At 33.1% G+C, this 20,519-nt stretch overlaps 1 protein-coding gene across 5 annotated transcripts in view; it reads left to right on the forward strand.

The window, feature by feature from the left end:
* RTKN2 (rhotekin 2) overlaps positions 1–20,519 on the forward strand; it is a 115,515-nt gene that overhangs the window by 27,459 nt on the left and 67,537 nt on the right. For 4 of the 5 annotated variants that reach the window (XM_073240994.1, XM_073240993.1, XM_037003026.2 and 1 more), the window contains exons 4-7: positions 4,551–4,604; positions 5,935–6,052; positions 8,467–8,661; positions 20,174–20,268. In XM_073240994.1, the coding sequence (XP_073097095.1) occupies positions 4,551–4,604; positions 5,935–6,052; positions 8,467–8,661; positions 20,174–20,268 (462 nt within the window). The remainder of the gene's footprint in view (positions 1–4,550; positions 4,605–5,934; positions 6,053–8,466; positions 8,662–20,173; positions 20,269–20,519) is intronic. The other variant, XM_037003027.2, reaches the window with a different exon arrangement.

Below are 20,519 nucleotides of genomic sequence, written 5' to 3' on the forward strand. Positions count from 1 at the left end.
ATATTATGAATTTTCTTCTCAGTGCAGTCTGGTGAAATGCATAGGGTAGTTCTCTTTTTCTTTAGACTTAGAGGTTAAATGGCTTCCTGTAAGTGGTTGAGCTAGACTGTAAACTCAAATCTTTGATTCTCTATTCCTTTTCTGCTTGAAAGTTTTAATAATACTTTCAATGTTAATCTAGGCTGCAAGTTTCATGAGGGTAGGAACTATGTTTATTTTGTCCCCCATGATATGCCCAGAAGCTAACACAGTGCTTGCACATAGTAATTGCTCAGTGGATATTGACTGGATGGATGGTTGTTCTTCATTTTTGTTAGAATAATGACCCAGTTTTCCCCAGTTACCATTCTGACCCTGAAATTACTTTTCTAGCCATATCTTCCACTACCCCTAAATTATACATAAGCTGGCTGTTTTAGACAGACATTTCTCTCCATGTTCCATCAACACACCCCATGCTTCTGACACCTAGTTAGCTCTTGAAATAACTGTATTATCTTTAGGATTTGTTTGCTCATCTATAAAGCCTTCCATGTTATTCCAGCTAGAAATGATGTTTCCCTTCTTTGAATTCTTAGTGCAGTTAGGAGATCCTTCACCACTAGATGGCACTTACGCTGTGTTGTCTCAGTTTCTCTGAAGTGTTAAGGAAGCTGAAGACAATGGCTTGGAGATGCCACAGATTGAAGTAAATACATGGTTCACTCCTGTATGCTAGTTAGGTGAAGTATCTTCACAAATGTTATCTCATCCGTACATTTGAAAACAACAGACCTCCATCAGTCCTTGAGTAGTTACTAGGTTGTTTCATTGGCCAAAAGCCTTCTCCTAACTCCAGGGAGCCTGCTGCTGCATTTCAGGCCTCCTTACCCAAGGAGCGGTTTTTAGATATGTCTTTATGTATAAACAAAAGTCCTCATATAGGAAAGATAGACCTGAATTTTACATAGGATGTAATTGTCCTAAATGAGAAGAATTGCCCCCAGCAAAAAATTCTTTCAGAAAAATAACAACTATATAAAATTATTTTGCTTGTTTTGTAGTTATTTATATTCATTTTTTCATCTTTCCAATTATATGATTGGAATAAAACATGTTTTATACCTCTTTGTATCCTTTTGATGTCAACCGTGGTACTTTTCCATAGAGCCGTTTACTATGTTCAATACATTTTAATGTGAATAAATATAGATCTTTGAAGGGCATTTTCTAAAAATATTTAAACCTAATCCTCTCTTTCTTGCTTCTGATGTAGTGCCACTCAGTACACAGATGAGACATGTTAAATTGCTATTGAAGACCCAAATGGCATGATAGTTAATAGCTATTGTCATTGCATAATCATTTGACTGCAGCAACTCATGAAATTAACATTAACTGTACATTTAGAAGAAGGCATAAGTAAAAGCATCTAAAGTAAGAGAAAAAACTATTTTCCTGACCACAAACACTCAAGTGTAGAAATTATTTCTGCATGTGTTCCTGCTTTCCAAAAGATAATTTTAAATTAAATTAAGGAACTGAAAGTCTCAGAAAATGGGATACAGATATAATTTCTTTTCATCTTTGCTTAGACTTAATTATATCTTATCTGTGTATTTGTAAAAAATAAAAACAAAGAAAATTAAAAATTAGTTCATCTTTATAAATCTATTTTCTTTGGATATTGGGATGAAAATGTGACTTTTGTTTTGGTCAAAATGTATTTGCAGCAAAGTTTTATAATGTTCCTGAGATTACCTTGATTGTGAGGAGTTACTTGGGTTTTCCATTTTCAGCTTCACCACTCATGGCCAGATTTTTTTAAAGGAAAAAAGAATAACTGAGGAGTATCCTGACTATTTCTGCTTAACACCAAATAATTGCATTGTGGTAATTGTCTCAGTTTATTCACTGACTACTAAATTCTATGACTAGAGCCAAATCAGTTAACAAAATACCATAATCTTCACTTTTGAAAATGATAGACTTCTAGGACCCAATAACATTACATTAGCCATCCTATTATGTGTGATTCTTCCAGTTTACTGTGAAAGTGCCAATGAAGACATTAAAAAAAAAGGTAAGAATACTGTGAACAAAAACTGAGTCAACTATTTGCAGAAATCTGGAAGGAATTTCTACTATTTGAAGCTGAATTAAGAAACATACTGTGTAGGTTACATATCCTTTACCATCTGAACAGTACGTGGCCACCTGGGAAATAGATGAGAAATGTCCATTTTCTCCTCTTAAGGATCTGTCATAGGTAGGCATGGAAAGGACAAGACTGACCCACATGGTGTGGGTATACAGCAAAGGAAGTCAAAGTCTATTTTCTTACCAAGATAGTGTAAATAGTTAATATATCACCCTAACAGAACAAGAACAGCTGTGAGTTAAGAACAGTTGTGAAATGAAATGAGTCAGCAACTGTGGTCAAGCAGGAAGCAAGCTCTTTGACAGGACATCAACCAAGTCATAATTATAAAACAGTAAAAGCAATCCCATTAAAAGCAAGAACAAAATAACAATGTCTATTATATCAATATAATTTAACACAGTTTTAGAAATTCTATCTAAGATAGTAAAAATGAAAGAAGAAACTACTGAAGAGAAATAGACAAACTGAATACTAATTGAAGATAATAGAGTGCAGATGTACAAAATCTAAGGGAATTTACTGAAGCAAAGTTTGAATTAATAAAGAACTCAGTAAAAGTGGCAAGATTCAAGATAAATGTACAAAAATGTGGTAACTGCTCTCAAAAAAGTGAGAAAATGTGGCAATAAGATCTTTTTTTTAAACAGTAAAACAGCAAAACCCAAAAACATTAAATATCCCCAAGAATAACCTTAATAAAAAATATAAGGGAAACTGTATGATGCTACTCTATGTAAAGACAGAATATTATAAAGTTATGTTAACAGATTAATTTGGATAATAGAATTTTAATAGAACATCTTGAAGGGGAATTTTGACAAAATATTTCTAAACTTTATGTTATATAAAGAAATTAGCAATTGAGAATAAGGTATTTTTGGAATGATCTATTTCTGACATGATAAAGTATATTACAAAGGTTCAATAGTATAATAGTATGGTATTGGTATTAGGATAGAAATAATTTATAAATGATTTAATTAGATTCATAAAGCGTGTAGCCAAGGAATAGACATTTAGAATGGTATATGTGATAAAAAATGGCATTAGTAAGGAAGAGAAGTACTGGTAGATATATAAATGGAGCTGGGCTATTGTTTTTATAAGAATATTTACATCTTTACCTCACATACCAAAAATTCTAACATAGATTAAAAAATTAACTTTTGAAAGTACAATACATAAACAATGTTAAAAAAATAAAAATGGGCCATGGATAGAAACAGATTCACTGAACCAGCCAGTAAGTGTATTCATTTTTCTTGTTAATCAAGAAAATGCAGGTCTAAACAATTAAAGCCTGTTACCTGACTATTGATAAATATATTTTAAGAAGTATTGTTGGATGAGATGTATATAATTTTTAGCTCGACACGTGTGGGAAGCTCAATTTTTTTTTATCATATCTGCTGAGGCAGCTGTGGCAGGGGCATTCATACATGCCTACCTGGTTGGGCAGGGTAGGGATGAGTAATACAAAGTTTTTCTAGAAAGGGTATAGAAATAGGCGTTAAGAATCTTAAAAAGAATTCTAAACAAAAATGTAGACAAAGGACCATAGCATCTAAAAGTAAGCACAACATAAATGTAGCCAAACAGCTTATATTCATAAAGATTTGTAATTTTTGAAAGTGGCATATTTAATAGGTATGACAAATATGCACATAAACTTCCTAAGTGTGATAGGGAAGTGTTAGAGAAATTTTCCACAAAGGTTTGAGATATTTATACTCGGGAGTTTTTGTACCTTCTGAGTAATTAAAACTAACTTCATTTTGCCATTGAGACCTCTACTGTGCTGTATGCTGTAGTTCACACCTTTTGATCCTCTGATTTGAAAATATATAGATAAGAGAAGAAAATTGTTACTACTAGTAACCTAGTGTTAAAAGAGAGGGAAACAATGAGGAAACTGGGAAGGAAAAATTTTGACTGTGTCAAAGCTCTAGATTAATTTGTGGGATAAAGATCATTAATACAATTACTTTAGAGTTTGAAGAATGTGTGAATGAGAGAACAATAAGTGTAACTACACTTGCTGCTACTGCTCACCCAAAATAGGAATTCAACACTGGTTCCCCATAATTCACCTATTTCAAAAAATAAATCACAAAATGAAAATGTTATAGCATAAGCTTATTACAGACTTCACTTATAAATTAATTTATTAAGTAATAGTTGGTGGGTATTTTTTTTTTAGTAAATTTCTTAAATAAGGGTAATAGATTTGTTATTTCTGGTCTAAGCTGTTTGTAAGAGAAAAATATCACCTGTGTTAGAATATTTAAATAATAAATATTATTGGCTTCAGTGGTTAGAGTCATGGAATTCAGAGCTTCATTTCACTCTAAGAATTGAAATTTATTCAAAATTATTACTTGTCATTTCTTTTTCCCCTCCTTTATAGATATTCGAATACCGCTAATGTGGAAAGACTCTGATCACTTCAGCAATAAAGAACGTATGTATGATTTTAATTTGTAATTCAATTTTTTTAGTGTATATAGTAAATTCATAATTATTGGGAGAAAAAGGAGAAAAAGCTGCTTCTACCATGAAATAAATTGATGTCATTTGACAGAATAAATCATAATCTTGCTGAACTGTTTTTTCTGATTTTTTGAAATAAATATGTTGTAGTTGCTTAATACTAAATAAGATAGTGAATATGTAATGTACTTTTAGTTGATAGGAATCTGTGTAATAAAGTAAGTAATGGGTTGTGGGGAGGGAAAGCGTGGAACAAAAGAAAATGTTTAAGGAGAATGGTAAAGACAACATTTCTTTTATTTGACCAGAACTGGGAGACTTTTTTTACCTTGTTTTGTTACTTCAGATTATTGAATAGGAAGGGAAAGATTTTTAGCTTGATCTGATTTTTTTCACCTTGAACATTTTATGGTTTTATGTAGTCTTCACAAATCCATGTGTTACTTAGGTCATGGAAATTAACCTCAAATGATTTCTACATGTTAGAGGCAAAACAGAAGAGATGATAATCCTTTATCTTCTTGTCTATTTTGATAGCTTTGTTCCTCATACTTTAAAAACTGAATCATATTGAGCATAATTAGTTTTATATGAAGAATCTAAAATCACAGTATATTTGTTTTTCAATTGTTATTCAATTAGGAAATATAATTTATTTTACAAAGGAATACATATGGGAATTAAGTAGATCTGTCTGATTACTATAGAAAATAAGTGGTTCTGAAGAGCTACATTTTTTCAATAATGAAGAGTTTGTCCTTTAATCACCTTATACTTTTTGAAACATCACCAAGTAAAAGGCCCAGTAGCTATGTTTTTTTGTGTTCACATGTCTACTTTTTATTGTGTCTGTGGTTTCCTCCCTTGGTGGAAAATGTTTTGCTGTTGTTACCGGGCCTGCTCTTAACCTCTCATAACAGAGAATTTCTTTTCCTAAATAGATTTGGAAACCAAAATGACGAGGTAAATAGTATATGTATATAATAAATTTGCTGTTAATTACAGTTTAGAGAGTTTTCTAGGAATAATAATGACTTCAGTGTTGTTTCAGGCTGCCGAGAGGCCTATATTTTTAGCTTTATTTTTGATGTTCCCTGGTTTAATTGTTGTGTTCCAGTTAAGTAAGGTATTGATATATAGTGACAGAACAGACACTATAAAAAGGATTACAGTGTACAATGTATAAAAATAAGACCCTATTAACAAATACTTAAGCTAACATTTTTCATTTTCAAGTAGATTTTAACATAATATAGGCATGATTTATCACATGGACATTGCTTAAAATGTTTTTCTTCTAGGATCACAGCGCTATGCCATTTTTTGTTTATTCAAAATGGGAGCTGAAGTTTTTGATACCGACATGGTGATTGTGGATAAAACAATCACAGATGTATGTTTTGAAAATTTAACTATATTGTAAGTATTTTTCTAACTTTAAGAGAATGAAAATAATCTAAAATTCTACCTGTAAGGGAAGGCACAATTATTGAGTGGTTGCCTTATTTTTGAAGCATTAAGATCATTAAGGTTTAAATTTAGTTTGAAAATTACTTTATTCAAAAGAAGCCCATTTCTGCATTTGAAATTTTCCAGTGTAAAATAAAATGGAAATTAGGTAGTAGTAATGTCAGGCTTATTGGATATGATAAATTTTTATTTTTATAAATATTTATATAGTTTAATTATTAACTAAGCAATGGATACAATGAAATCCCATTATAGCATTATTTATACAGAGTGAATTTGGGCATAAAATGGGTCCTTATGTTTTATGAGGAGAATTTAGTTACAGAAACCTAAAATGATACAACTTTATTTATAAGATAGTCCTGAAATATGTACCATAGGAAAAGCACTTTAGTAAAATTTCAAGATGTTCTTTTTCTTATGGTGTACTTATTTCATGTACTCCCAAACCATAAAAAATTGGGTGATCCTCAGGGCTGTTTTTATTGCCCCTGCTTTTTTACAGGCTCATTTTATCGTGGTCATAATACAGAACCAAAAAGAACTCCTCAGGTAGCCATAGAAATTTTAACTAAAGTAATTTTTTTCTGGCCTCTTTCAAATGTTCTATTGGTCTAAATCAGTGTGTGATTTGTATTTCAGGGTTTTGAGACAACTATCTTTGTATCCACATATTAAAAGCTACTTAACTATTAAAATCAACATACATATTTTTTGCCATTCTAGCTATGGAGCTGTACAACTGAGATTTGAGAGTACTAGTTTTGCCACACACATAACATTAAAAAAACTATTGCAAACCATGTTTTGTGGCTTCTGTTCAGTGTCTCATAAATAATTGTATAGAATGGAAAAATAAAATGCATTGTTCTGAGTTATTAACAATAGTGCAGGCCTTCTTACAAGCTCTGTTGAACCAAAGGAATTTATTTAGGATTCCCAAAATATCATCAAATGCTTACATAATTAAGACTAAAAGAATAATCTTTCTTAGTTATCTAGATACATTTATTTACATTATCAGTTATTGCTAGTGTGTTTATTTTCCTGACAAAATCATCCTGTTAATGGGCTCTTTTTCTCATATCATTTTGCTATTGTTTTTACCACAAAGACAAAAATCATTTTTTTTCAGTGAAAAAAACAATGTAAATTACTTGAGAAGACAGTACATGATTTATAATTTTTTAAAATTTCTGTAAATATTTTAAATTATTCTAAAAATAACTGCTGACAAATGTTCTGAATGTTTAAAAATGTGCTTTTTGTTATGACTATTTGTAATAAGTATTCAATATTTATGAATCTCTGGTTTTTCTGTAAATATTGACGTTTGTAAGTCATTAGCAAGAATACTGTATGTTTAAAAGCTGCCAAATAAACTATAAAAATATCTGGAGATTATTCCTTGGATTATCTAAAATATAGATTGACCATTTAAACCTTGAAAAGTCTATGCTGCATTTTTAAAATATATGAGGCTGATGGATCTTCCATCTACAGGCAACATCTACTGCTGACGGACCTCTTTTGCTGTTTTAAGTATATTTTATTGTTAGTAACACGACCACAGTCTTTTATGGTGAATAGTTCATTATATCTCAAAAAGGGCAAAGCCAGTCTTAGCATTTGCTAAAATTGCGTAATTTCTACATGATGGTTTAATAAATACAAACTGAGAACTTATACTAGGTTAAGAATACAAAGATTACCCAGATAGCACTCGCCCTCAAGCAGTTCATGCCTTGAAGCATATCTCTTTGTATTGTTTTTTGTTTGTTTTATTTCCCCTAGATAACCAACTAGTGAAATACTATTTTGGAATTACTAGATACAAAGGTGGGCCCTGGGCAGGGCCAGGGCAAGTGGGGAGTGGACAGTAAGTGACTTTTATGAAAAAGAAATGAGAACTAAAGGTTTCAGCAAAAGAAAGCTTTTGTTTCATTGTTTTCAAACCTTTTTCTTTTGGAGGGATGGCCATCCTAGGAAATCACACATAAAATGTAAATACTTTAAAAATAACTATGTTTAAGGAATGACAAAGAGAAATAACATTGTCAACAAGATGACCAGGGTATTATCTTCTGTCTTTAAGTAATTTATCTGTATATATTGGTTATATTCCGTTTAGATTCCCCAGGACTTTAGAAGCTGGTAGTTATGGAAGCTGAAGTAACTCTCTCAGGTCATTTGGATAGTAAATAAACACAGGGAGATTCTGTCTCATTAACATATATTAAATATATTAACAAAAAGCTATTTTATGAATGGTGATTTTTAATGTTATAAAAACGTAAAAGGATGTTATAATTTTACTTTCTATTGTGTCGAATTTCTAATGTTGTGAATGCCCTTGTTTTTAGTAGTGAAGCAGGACCAGACTTCCAGGTAAAGGTGGAGGTATATAGCTGCTGTACAGAGGAATCTTCTATAACCAACACACCAAAAAAACTAGCCAAGAAACTGAAGACATCTATAAGTAAAGCTACAGGGAAGAAAATTAATTCAGTGCTTCAAGAAGATCAAGAAACGTGTTTGTCCTTCAGTTCTGCTATTCTGTAAGTTTTTAATACAATACATATAGTGACATAGTATAATTATATTTATATATTTGTGACATTTTAAAGTATTGTATGTAGTTCACATTTTAAATGGAAAAAACATTCTGAAGCAGAAGTAAAACTTGGATGTCTGACATTTATCCAGCTGAGCTATCCTTCATACCTTCTTTTGAAAGGAGGAAGTTGGTTAAAAATGTGTTTTTAGTAATTTGGAATTCCAGTGTCTACCAGAAAGATGAGTGCTTTTCTTGTGAAGTGACTAGCTATATATGTCAAAGTATTTGCTACAAATCAGTCTACTAATTGTATATGTCATGCTTTATTTTTATAGATTTTTAAAAATATCTTATTTCTTTATTAACAACCACATTACCATTATCACATCTAGCAAAATAAAAAAATAAGTCCTTACTATCTGATATCCTGTCTCTTTAAATTGTCCCAATTCTGAAAAAGTTCTCTTATAATTTGTGCAAATCAGGATCCAAATAAGGCCTACAATGTTGCATTTAAGTGAGTCTTTCTCTTTTAATCTTTAATGATTTGCAATCTACTTTTTTCTTGGCATTATTTATTAAAGAAACCAGATCTTGTAGAATTTTCCATGTTTTGAATTTAGCTGATTGTATCTTTGTGGTCTTTTTAAACATCTTTTTCTATCTTTCCTACAACTGGTAGTTTAATCTAGAGGACTGACTAGATTCAGGTTCTCTTCTAAGGCAATAAATACTTCACAATACTTCATATTGATTACATGTGCTCCCTACTGCCGGAGATCAAAGGGCCCTCACCCACAAAATGGCGTACTCCCCGCTTCTCTTCCGGGTCCTCTGCTCCCGCCGGCGCCAACCAAGGCCCAATCACCCCTCTACACCTTCCCGCCGGCGCCACCTAAGGTCCAATTGTCTTTTGACCCACCCCTTCCTTGCTGACCTGTATAAATTAAGCCTGCAAACAATAAACTGTGCCAGCTTGATCAGACACCCTGTCTTGCTGGTTGTTCTTTGTGTCCCTTGCTTGTTTCATTTCTGCAGGCGTCTCCGGCTACACTCCACGTTCGTCCCGCGGGTCGGGGCACCCTACTAGTTTCCAATGAGGAGGCCTTGTCCCACTTTTAGTCATGCTAAAATTGATCAGTAGGTTCTGGTGTGCCAGCCTGATCCATCCATTAATAAGTTCCCTATCCATTTTATATCTTAGTGGTTTTAGCAGCTACTGCTGACCACTCATTATTTCATTAGGGGTACTAACTTGGTGACTTTCTAAATTTGTTCTGCATCTTTTTTTAAAACTTTGAATTCTGTCAAAGAGCTTTCCTTCATGAACTCTCTGATTATAAATATAAAAAATTTGTGTAGGAAAGAGGAAAAAAACATTTGATTCTTTTATTTACCCCATTTTAGAAAAATATATGGAGGTGATCAGTGTTTTGTTTTATTTGAACCCTTGAATTTTTCTATATTTGTGTTTCAATCTCTTATAGTTCTTACTTTCTTTGAAGCCAAATTGTCCCATCTTTGATCCGCAGGAAACCTTTAAGCTCACTGCTGCATCCTTTTGACACAACCTAATCTCTGACAGCTTCTTTGCTTTCAGATGTAGGATGTTCCCTGTTCATCTTTTATTTTTCTGCCCAGACTGGAGCCTTCATTTCTTCAAGGAGCCCTGGTTTCTTTCAGATACTTCTTTAAAAAATCGTGTTTGTTGCTTCCCAAATAGTTTTATGTTTATGTTTCATGGGAAAACTGTTGATCAGGCTACCTTCCTAGAATTTCTTTACATATCTTAGTAGAGTTGGCTCTTCAGTATGACAGTAATTTTATTATAATTACAAAAAGCAATATTTTAGGTATAGATCCTGGAAATGTCAATCATCAAGATGTAATTAAATACCTTTTTTATATCAGATATATTACATGTGGAAAATACTTTGGGGGTCTAGCAGTGTGGCTTCAGTCTGTTTTGATTGAGACCCAAGCTAAAAAATATATTTTATCCTAACTGAGGGCACAGCTACATAAGCAGATAGATTCTATGAAGCAATATTTAGCCTTTGCTATTTATAATACAGTTATCAGATTTTTTTCAATTATGGTTACTTTCAATTTTTAGACAATACTGCTTATGAATCTTTAAATAGATTTCATGATCCATGAATTGTTCTCATTCACTGAAAAGCACTCATAGAAGATGTAAGTTGTTCCTAATATAAATGTCATTAAAAAGGATGAAGGGGACCCTTTAATTTTCTTCCTTTAGAATTAAGGCCATCTTAAAATTTTCTTCGATTAAGATTATGTCAAAATTATGCTGGAAAGTGGTTTAATTCAACCATGGTGTAGTGGAACTGTTTCTTTTTGATGAGTAAATGAACAATTCTATTTCTAGGTTGAAACATAGATTTTAGAACCGAAAGAGACCTTAGATATAATTACCAAGTTCACTGGTTTTAAAGCATTTTCAGGCAGCAAAATTCCATATTAAAAAAATGACAGGACCAACACTGTCCTGGACAAGTTACATTATTCCCGGGGCCTCAGTTTTCTCGTATGAAAGGTGAGAATGTTTAGACACAATAATTTCTTTTCAGAAGGCTCCTTAGAGACATTTCTGAGGTTTCATACACATGTAGAGCATGTAAAAACAATGAGTGGGCCTCCCAAACAGTTTAAAACTTCATTGTTTGGTAGTGAATACCTAATTTTTTATTCTGTCATTTATTATTTTTGCAACTCAAGGTGGACTCATTTACTCTCTAGGTTTTTGTGTTTCTGTCTGTAAAATGGGGATAATAATAATAATGTCAAATATCTAACTCCATAGATCACTATGAGAATCAAAAAGTAATTTGTGAAATTGATATATATGGTAAGTACTTTTTTACTGAGGTAGAATTGACATAACATCATATTATTTCAGGTGTACAACATAATGATTTGATATTTGTATACACTGAGAAATGATCACAATAAGTCTAGTAGTTACCATCTGTCACCATACAAAGTCACAAATTTTTTTATCTTGTGGTAAGAACTTTTCAAGATTTATTCTGTTAGCAGCTTTCAAATATGCAATGTAATATTGACTTCAGTCACCATTCTAGAAATTATATTACCATGACTTATTTATTTTATAAACTGGAAGTCTATACCTCTTGACCCCCTTTACCCATTTTGCCCACCTCCCAACCTGCCTCCCAACTGGCAACCACTAATCTGTTCTCTGTATCTATGACATGTAAGTGAAATCATATATTATTTGTCTTTCTCTGGCTTATTTCACTTGGTGTAATACTCTCAAGGTACATCCATTGTTGCAAATGGCAAGATTTCATTCTTTTGTATGGCTGCATAGTGTTCCATTATATATATGCCACATCTTTGTCCATTCATCCATCAATAGATACTTAAGTTGTTTACAGATCTTGGCTATTGTAAATAATGCTGCAACAAACATAGTAATGCACATAACTTTTCAAATTAGTGTTTTCATTTTCTTTGAATAAATACCCAGTAGGGGAACATAATCAAACTAAAAAAGCTTCTGCACAGCAAAGGAAACCATCAACAAAATGCAAAAGCAGCCTATTGAATTGGAGACTATATTTGCAAATTATGCCTCTGATAAGGGGTTAACATCCAAAACATAAAAAAATTCATACAACTCAATAAAAACAACAAAAAATCTGACTGAAAAATGGGCAGAGAATCTAAATAGACATTTTTCTAAAGAAGACATACAGATGACCAACAGGAACATGAGAAGATGGTTAACATAACTAGTCATGAGGGAAATTCAAATCAAAACTGCAATGAGATATCACCTCACACCTGTTAGAATGGCTATTATCAAGAAGACATTAAGTATTGGAAAGGATGTGGATAGAAGGGAGCCCTTGTGCACTGTTGATGGGAATGGAAATTGGTGCAGCCACTATGGAAAACAGTACTGAGGCTTCTCAAAAATTAAATAATTAAACATAAAAATATAATAGGCATTTAGTAAATATAGCTCTTACCATTATTGTTACTATTTTTACTGTTCTGACACCATTTCTTTTTCTGAACTTTTTAAAAAATTCATACTGAAGAATTGCAGTTTAGAAACTGGACATAATATTACAAAGTACAAATTTAAAACCATAGTTTATAACTTCATAGAAGACAATCTAAGTGATGTTAGACCTTGTATTTAGTCTGTATTTCTCTTCAAAAACTAGAGGAATTTTTGAGAATAATGTTATTGGTATTAGTTTCTTTTTTAATAGGGACAGTTATATTTGTCTGGAAGTGTTTGTTATGTTATTCATATTTGTTACTTGGCATGCCATTTGCTTATTTATACCTTTAAATTTGGTCAAAGAGAGAGTGAAACCTTGTACAGTATTTCACCAAATCATGTTCTGCGAATTCCAGCATTCTGTTGAGCTTCTGGTGAATCCAGAGTATCCTAGGTTAAACTCAGCCAGGACTACTCTCATCTGATACATTCTTCCTTAACTGACCACTTCTGTACCATCATGGGCATTTGCAAATAGCGTTAGTTATCACAATGCATAAGGGGATTTTGATTCCTTAATAGTGATCTAGTTCAATGAGAAGATTCCTAGAACAGCTTTTAACTTTTAACCAAAATGGGCATAAAAGATCAATTTGGGGCAATATATATATATATATATATTGCTCCAAATATATATATGTATATATCTTCCCTAGTAATATGGCATATGACCAAATATAGTTGGATTTCCTGACAAAAGCATTTTTTTCAGATTAAAAAATACCATTTAAAGTAGTCATTTACTTTTTCATAGCATTTTTGGACATCCCCCTCCCCGACACACACCACCACCAAGGTTACAACAATTGGCCTATTTGATAAAAAAATGTAGCTGATTAAACTTTTGGGAACTCAGTATTAGGGTTGGCTAAAAAGAATGAGTGTAATGTTTTAGTAAGAAAATGTTATCCTCACAAGAATGTTTTAAAAGTGAGATCATTGTTGGTTTTGGAAGCACTGGCATTGTAATTAGTCATGGTTTAAAAATGAAGTGCCTTGAAATATCATAAAGTATTGTTTGATCTGAAGGAAGACAGTGAACATTTTTAGTAATTTTTAGCGTGCTCCCTGATGTGATTTATTTGTTTTTTTTTATTTGTGGAAAATAGCTTACTGAAATACTTTAGCTAGATTTCCTCAGTGCCTCCAATAACTGAATTAACTACTTTATGCTTCTTGAAAACTGTTTAGTACATTTTTCTTCACTGTATGAGTATACATCATTTTAAACAATCATCTTGTGCAAGCTGATAAAATTGAGGGTGACTGTTTACTTGACAAAAGGTGTATTAATTTGAGAAGAAATAAGCCACTCTGCTACATTTTGAATAAGATTGAAGTTACAAAACAAGGATCCTAACACTTATAAATGGATTATTTATATTTTAAAGAGCAGTGGTGTTAATGGTTTAGTATTGTGTGTAAATGAAGTGCTCAAACATTAACTAAGGAATTACTCAGCTATTGAGTATAATTTATTCATTCATTTAATTATCTTAGAAATGATTATTCAGCAGCTATATTGTGTGATACATCGGATTCAAAGATTAATAAGTTATGCTCCCTGCACTCAAAATTCTTGCATTAGTAAAACATGGATACTGTGTATCTGCTTTAACAGAAAAGGTACCTTAATTTTAAACTATTTCTTAGGAGTAACATTGTAATTCATTCTCACTGAAGTGTAAAGCTAGTATAGTGAGTTTTTTTTTCCACTATACCACTTGCTAGCTATAGGCAAGTAATTTACATTTGCTGAACCTCAGTTTCCTCGCCCGAAAAAATGGGCCAAGAAATCTGTCTGCCCTGCCTGCTTTAAGTGGTTATTGTGAAGCATTAAAAAGGTACTGCTTGTCAAAGTGCCTTAAAGTGCATGTAGGTAGATGTAGTATTATACTGCTTTGCATGTTTCTGATTTTTAGAGAGGTTTTCATCCTATTATCACTTCAACACAGTTATTATTTCATTACAAAAATAATATATACTTGAGAAATAGAATCTTCTAGAAGAGAAAAAAAGTTATTTATATATAGTTCAGCTACTCAAAACTATGTACTTTTTATAATTTTGAACCTTTATTTTTCTTCCTGTTTGATTACCTAGCTATGCAGGGTAATTATACATTCAGCTTTTTTCTAAAGTTAGTACAGTCTTCACATAATCATTTTAATGACTATAGTTTATTTAACCATTCTTAGAGGTGGTTATCAATAACTTTTTGTATTATTTTCAGATGTATCATTCATTGGAAATAGAGGCAAATATCTTACATGTTCACCTTTAAGTAGTTGAGGAAAAGATCTCTTACAATTATTTCTTAAAGTCTGAGAAAAAAATTAAACATACTTTGGTCATCACATCATTTTAGCCTATTTTGCCTTACAAGCTGCTTTCTAAACATGCCGCACACTCCTGTGCACACTAACAGCATTATTTTATACTCCTTTATGTATTGAAATGATGCTATTCCTGAAGGGAAGAATACTCAAATGTTTCTAGTGGTCAGTGAGAATAAATTACAATATTGCTTCTAAACATAAAATTAAAAAGTTTCTTCAGTCTCTGTCTCTCCCTCCCTGTCTCCCACTCTTTCAGATATTTTTCTTGATGAACTTAAAGTACATGAAGACAGTCTAATACCTTGACCTGTCAGTTTCATGACCTCCTTACATCCAGGGATCTTGTTCTCCCACCTACTTCATCTGTCTACCCCATGATTGTAGCCTATATCTTGTCATTACAAATAACTGCACACCCTTTAAAATCTTTACAGTAGGTATTGGACTCTTCCCACTACCTGCCACATTTCTAGCTTGCTCCCTTCAGTAGTCTGACTCCAATTAGCTTCGATTCCATGATTTACCCTTTTATTTTTCCCTAGCATTCTCTCCTTCTGTCATACATACCTTGGAAAAAGATTCCATTCTTGGTTAAATACTACTTTTAGCTTCTCTGTACCTGCACTCATGAGGAATAGATGAGGAAGTTGGAGAAAAACAGTCAGATTGACTGGTCTTATTTTAGACACATGGTCACTAACCTTCAGTGAGCTGTCAATACGATTGAGCAGTCTGCTAAGTTACCGTAGCTTTCCACTGTACCTCTCTTTGGAATAAGCATTTCACATCTTGCTACTCTCTTCTGAAACATCCAGTACCTCCTCCTTTCCATTTCTATTCAAAGCTGTTTTGTTTCCTATGTTATTGGTGATTTTGCTTCATATGTTACTGATGCTGCTGAAGCAATCAGAAGAGAACTTGGATATCCTCTACCTACCAAATCTACCAGCCTATGTGCAGCTGTAACTTTATTTGCTGCTTTCCTTCCTTGTGAACTACCTTTGCCTCATCTAAGGCCATCTCCTTGTGCCCTAGATCCCATCTTCTTAACTACTCCAAAGAAGGCTCCTGCACATAACCTCCCCTCCCCCTGCTATATTATCAATTTTTCTTCTCCTCCATCATTTCCACCAACATATACACATGCTAAGATACCTCCCATTTCTACTGGCCCATTTCACAACTGTGCTTTACAGAAGAGAGTCTTTTATGTTCCTTATTTCCTCTTCCTCTCTCTTGGAACATTTCAGCCATCTGCCATCTTGTTACCTCCATCCCACCCTACAGAAACTGCTTTTGTCAGGTGAACAGTGATCTGCATGTTGCCAGAGCCTGTGGTCAGTTATCAGGATTCCTCTTCCCAGACCTTTCAGCATTATTTAACACAAGCAATCACTCTCCTTGAAATGCTTTTTAAACTTGATTTCGAGGATACCACTTCTGTGCTTTTTTCTTCTACCTCAGTGACTGTTCACTTGTCTCCTTTGTTCATTGCTGTTCAACCTAATCTGAAATGATGGAGTGATTGTGTCCCACTCTTTAGTCCTTGGACTTCATTTAACTTTCTAACTTTCGTTCAATTTCATCTGTAGTAGTTTTTCCTCTCCTAATTCTAGGTTCATATATGCACCTGAAATCTTAAACTTAACTTGCCTCAAACAAATTCTTACTTCCCATGTCTGTTCTGTCAGTCAGCCTCTCTACAGTTAATAATTCCATTTTTCTAGTTGCTCAACCCTAAAGCCTTTGAGTTGTCCTTGACCCTTTTCTTTCACATTGGGTCAACTCTAAGAATACATCAAGAATCTTCCCACTTCTTACTGACTCTCCAACCACCCCCTGTTTCAGGCCTGCATCAGCTCTTGACTGGTCAGTTGCAGTAGTTTTCTAGTTGGTATCTCTATTTTCACTTTTGGCCCCTATGGTCTGTTTTCCATACGGCAGCTGGAGGGACCATTTAAAAATGCAGGTCAGATTGTAGCACACACCTCTGCCCAAAACCTACCATTTGCTTCCCATCTCACTCAGAATTTAATCCAGTGTCCTTATCATACCATCTAAGGCACTGCAGTGTACAGAGTCTGCCTTCTACTTACTTCTTGGACACCCTGTGTCCCTCTCCCTGTGCCTCGCTGTACTTTAGCTGCACTGGCCTTGTTTGTTAGCACACCTGGCTTCACTGTCTTGAATCACCTATCCACTTATTGTCAATAATCTGTTTGTGAAAATGACACATTCTGCATTCAAATGCTAATAGGGAATCCTTTCCCATTATTGTAAGAGGGAAAAATTGTAATGTGGTTCCATAAAACCTGTATGTCAGTGACAAATTATCATGTTGAAATCATGTTTAACATACTGCACCCTGATCTCCAAACACTAGTGTGATTGCTAATGGAAAATTCCATTTGTGGTACTATTTACTCTTCCATTGTAATTGCTGTTCTCAATTGCTTTGATTCTTCACAGTTTTCTATACCTCCTTAGCTTTTGGGGGAAACTCCAGTGTAACACTAGGGAAAAATAAGAGCTAATTATGAAGGGCACTACAGAATCTTGTTCTGGATGTGTTACTAATAGTAGAAAATGGCCCACATTCTCTGAGTATGAGGTGGGTACAGCAGTGGAGATTTGTTTCTGCTAAGTTTTCCAAAAGTCTGTATATGAGTCTGATATTGTACCAGTTATATTCAGAATATAACATAAATTTTTATTTTTTACTCATGCATCGATTTGTTAAAAGTATTTTGTTGAGTTTTAGAGATAGAAACGTAACATTTCCTATGTAATCACCGACCAAAACAACACTGGGTATTGAGAGGTATCTCTAACCTATGATGATTTTATATTAAAAACCAAGATAAAACAAACCATTATGCTGCATACTGTAAATTCATACAATATTGAGTGTCAGCTATTTCTCAAACTGGAAAAAAAAAAGGTGTTGTTTAAGTGAGCAATTTCATCTTTGGGGTATGCCATTATTTATTAAAGAAGTGCATGTGTGCATTGCATACTCATTACATGTATACATATTTTTTCTTTGTAATATTAAAGATTTGTAAGAAATAAAGATTTCTGAAACATACCACAATTAATATGAATTCCCATCAGACTTCCTCTTTCCAGAGTTTGTCCATGTTTCTGCCTATCTCCTATTTTTAACATGCCCTTTGATGTTTCAATGTTAAGATTTTACTACTTTGGAAAATAATAAAACCAAGAAAAGTCTTGAAATATGATTAAGGTTACTAGCACAGAAAATACAATTATTATTAAAGAAAAATGCACTTTTTATCACCACAAAGTATCAGGATATGAAGTTTATCATTAAAATTTTTAGATACATTAGCAAGACTGCTATTTTAACACTAATAAAGGGGACTATAATGAAACATGGAATTAGTAATGAGGTCCTCCATTTTCCCATAGTATAGATAAAAACCCCCAAGTCATTTAAGTTTGCAAACCAGAAGAAGATTGATTCTTACCCCTAGGGAATCAAATCCCATCACTATCCTTTTTATTCAAAAACCTTTTTTTTGAATGGAACACTGAATGGAAAGTGTAAAACTTTCCATTACACTTGAAATTAAATCCACCCTTCTTCCAATGCTCACAAAGTTGTAGGTGATCTAATCCCTGCCTGTATTTCCAACTTTATGTTGTACTATGTTTCTTGCTCACTCTCTCTGCCATACTGGTCTTCATGCAGCCCTCTCTGTGCACATACTGTTCTCTCTGCTGGAAATGTTCCCCTGCATTCTTTGTTTGGCTCTATCCTTTTATGAACATGTAACTATTGCCTCTTCGGAGCGTCCTTTCCTGACTCCTACATAACATAGGTCCTCAGTTTTCTTATCCCTTTTGCTTCATAGAAAAAGTGGTATTATGACTTAACAAATGCCAAATATTTGATTTAGTCCTCTGCTTACTCTTTTTTTTTCCTCCCTCCTGCATCAGAATATTATAGTGAGTCTCATTTGCCATTAATTCCCATCACCTGGCATAGGACTTGGCATGTATTATGTGTTCAGTTAACAGTTTTGAATGAATGGAGATCCTTCATAAAAACATTCGTGACTTAAACTAATTTTCAGATTTTCTTAAGATAAAATAGCATAAAGAGATAAATATGCTAAGTTTATTATTCATTCATGTTGACTATAATCTGTCATCTGTAACATCTAAATGTGGGGGTTTTTTCTTCATTTTCATACTGTGGTAAAATATACATAACATGGATAAAAATTTACCATTTTAAACCCCTTTAAGTATACATACAGTTCAATGACATTAAGTGCATTCACCACATCCATCTCCAGAACATTTTATCCTCTTAAACTATACCCATTAAACAATAATGCCCTGTTTCTCTCCTCCACCAGTCACTGGCAGCCTCCAATTCTACTTCTGTTTCTATTCATTGGCCTACTCTAAGGTACTTCATATTAGTGGGACTGTGTAGTTATTTGTCCTTTGTGGCTGGTTTATTTCATTTAGCATCATGTTTTTCAATTCATCTATGTAGTGAATGTGTTAGAATTTCCTTCCTTTTTAGGACTAAACAATATTCCATTGTATGTCTGTACCACATTTTGTTTATCCATTCATCTTTGAATGGACACTTGGGCTTTTTCCACTATTGGCTGTTACGAATAAATCTACTTTAACATATTTGAGCCCCACTTTCAATTCTCTTGGGTATATACCCAGAAGTGGAATTGCTGAATCATATTGTAATTCTGTTTCAAATTTTTTTTGAGGAGCCATCATACTGTTTTCTATAATGGTTACACCATTTAACATTCCTGTCGGCAATACACAAAGGTTCCAGTTCATATCCTGGCCAACACTTGTTACTTAATTTTTTTAAAATTAATAACCATCCTAATGGGTGTGAAATGGTATCTCATTGTGGTTTTGATTTGCTTTTTCCTAATTATTAGTTATCTTGAGCATTTTTGCATGTTTTCATTGCTTTTTGTATCATTTTTGGAGAAATATCTATGCAAGATATTTGCCTATTTTTTAATCAGGTTTTTTTGGTTGTTGAACATAATAGAAAATACACTAAAATACTTAAAACATGTCTTCTTTCTCACTATTAGTGGTACAAAGTATAATTTGCTAGCTCATACTACACTGACCTTGGAAAGTGCTGAGGATAGCTTCAAGACCCATAATCTGTCTATTAACGGAAATGGTAAGTACAGCCTATATTTTACTTATTGTATGTTATGTCGATAGATATGTAGCAACATAATAATTTCTAATTTTAGTATGTTCCCCTAAAGTGGATATTGGTTTAAATAATGTAGACATGAATGATTCTGTGAGTTCTTTCAAATATGTCCAGGCTTTTCCCCAAAAGACAGGTTTGTTTTCCTCCATCCATGCTATTAGCCAGAGAGTTGTTTGTGAGGCCAGCTTAGTGAGAACATAAGTTTTATGTAT

The sequence above is a fragment of the Manis javanica genome, chromosome 7 (assembly GCF_040802235.1).
Source record: "Manis javanica isolate MJ-LG chromosome 7, MJ_LKY, whole genome shotgun sequence".
Lineage (NCBI taxonomy): Eukaryota > Metazoa > Chordata > Mammalia > Pholidota > Manidae > Manis > Manis javanica.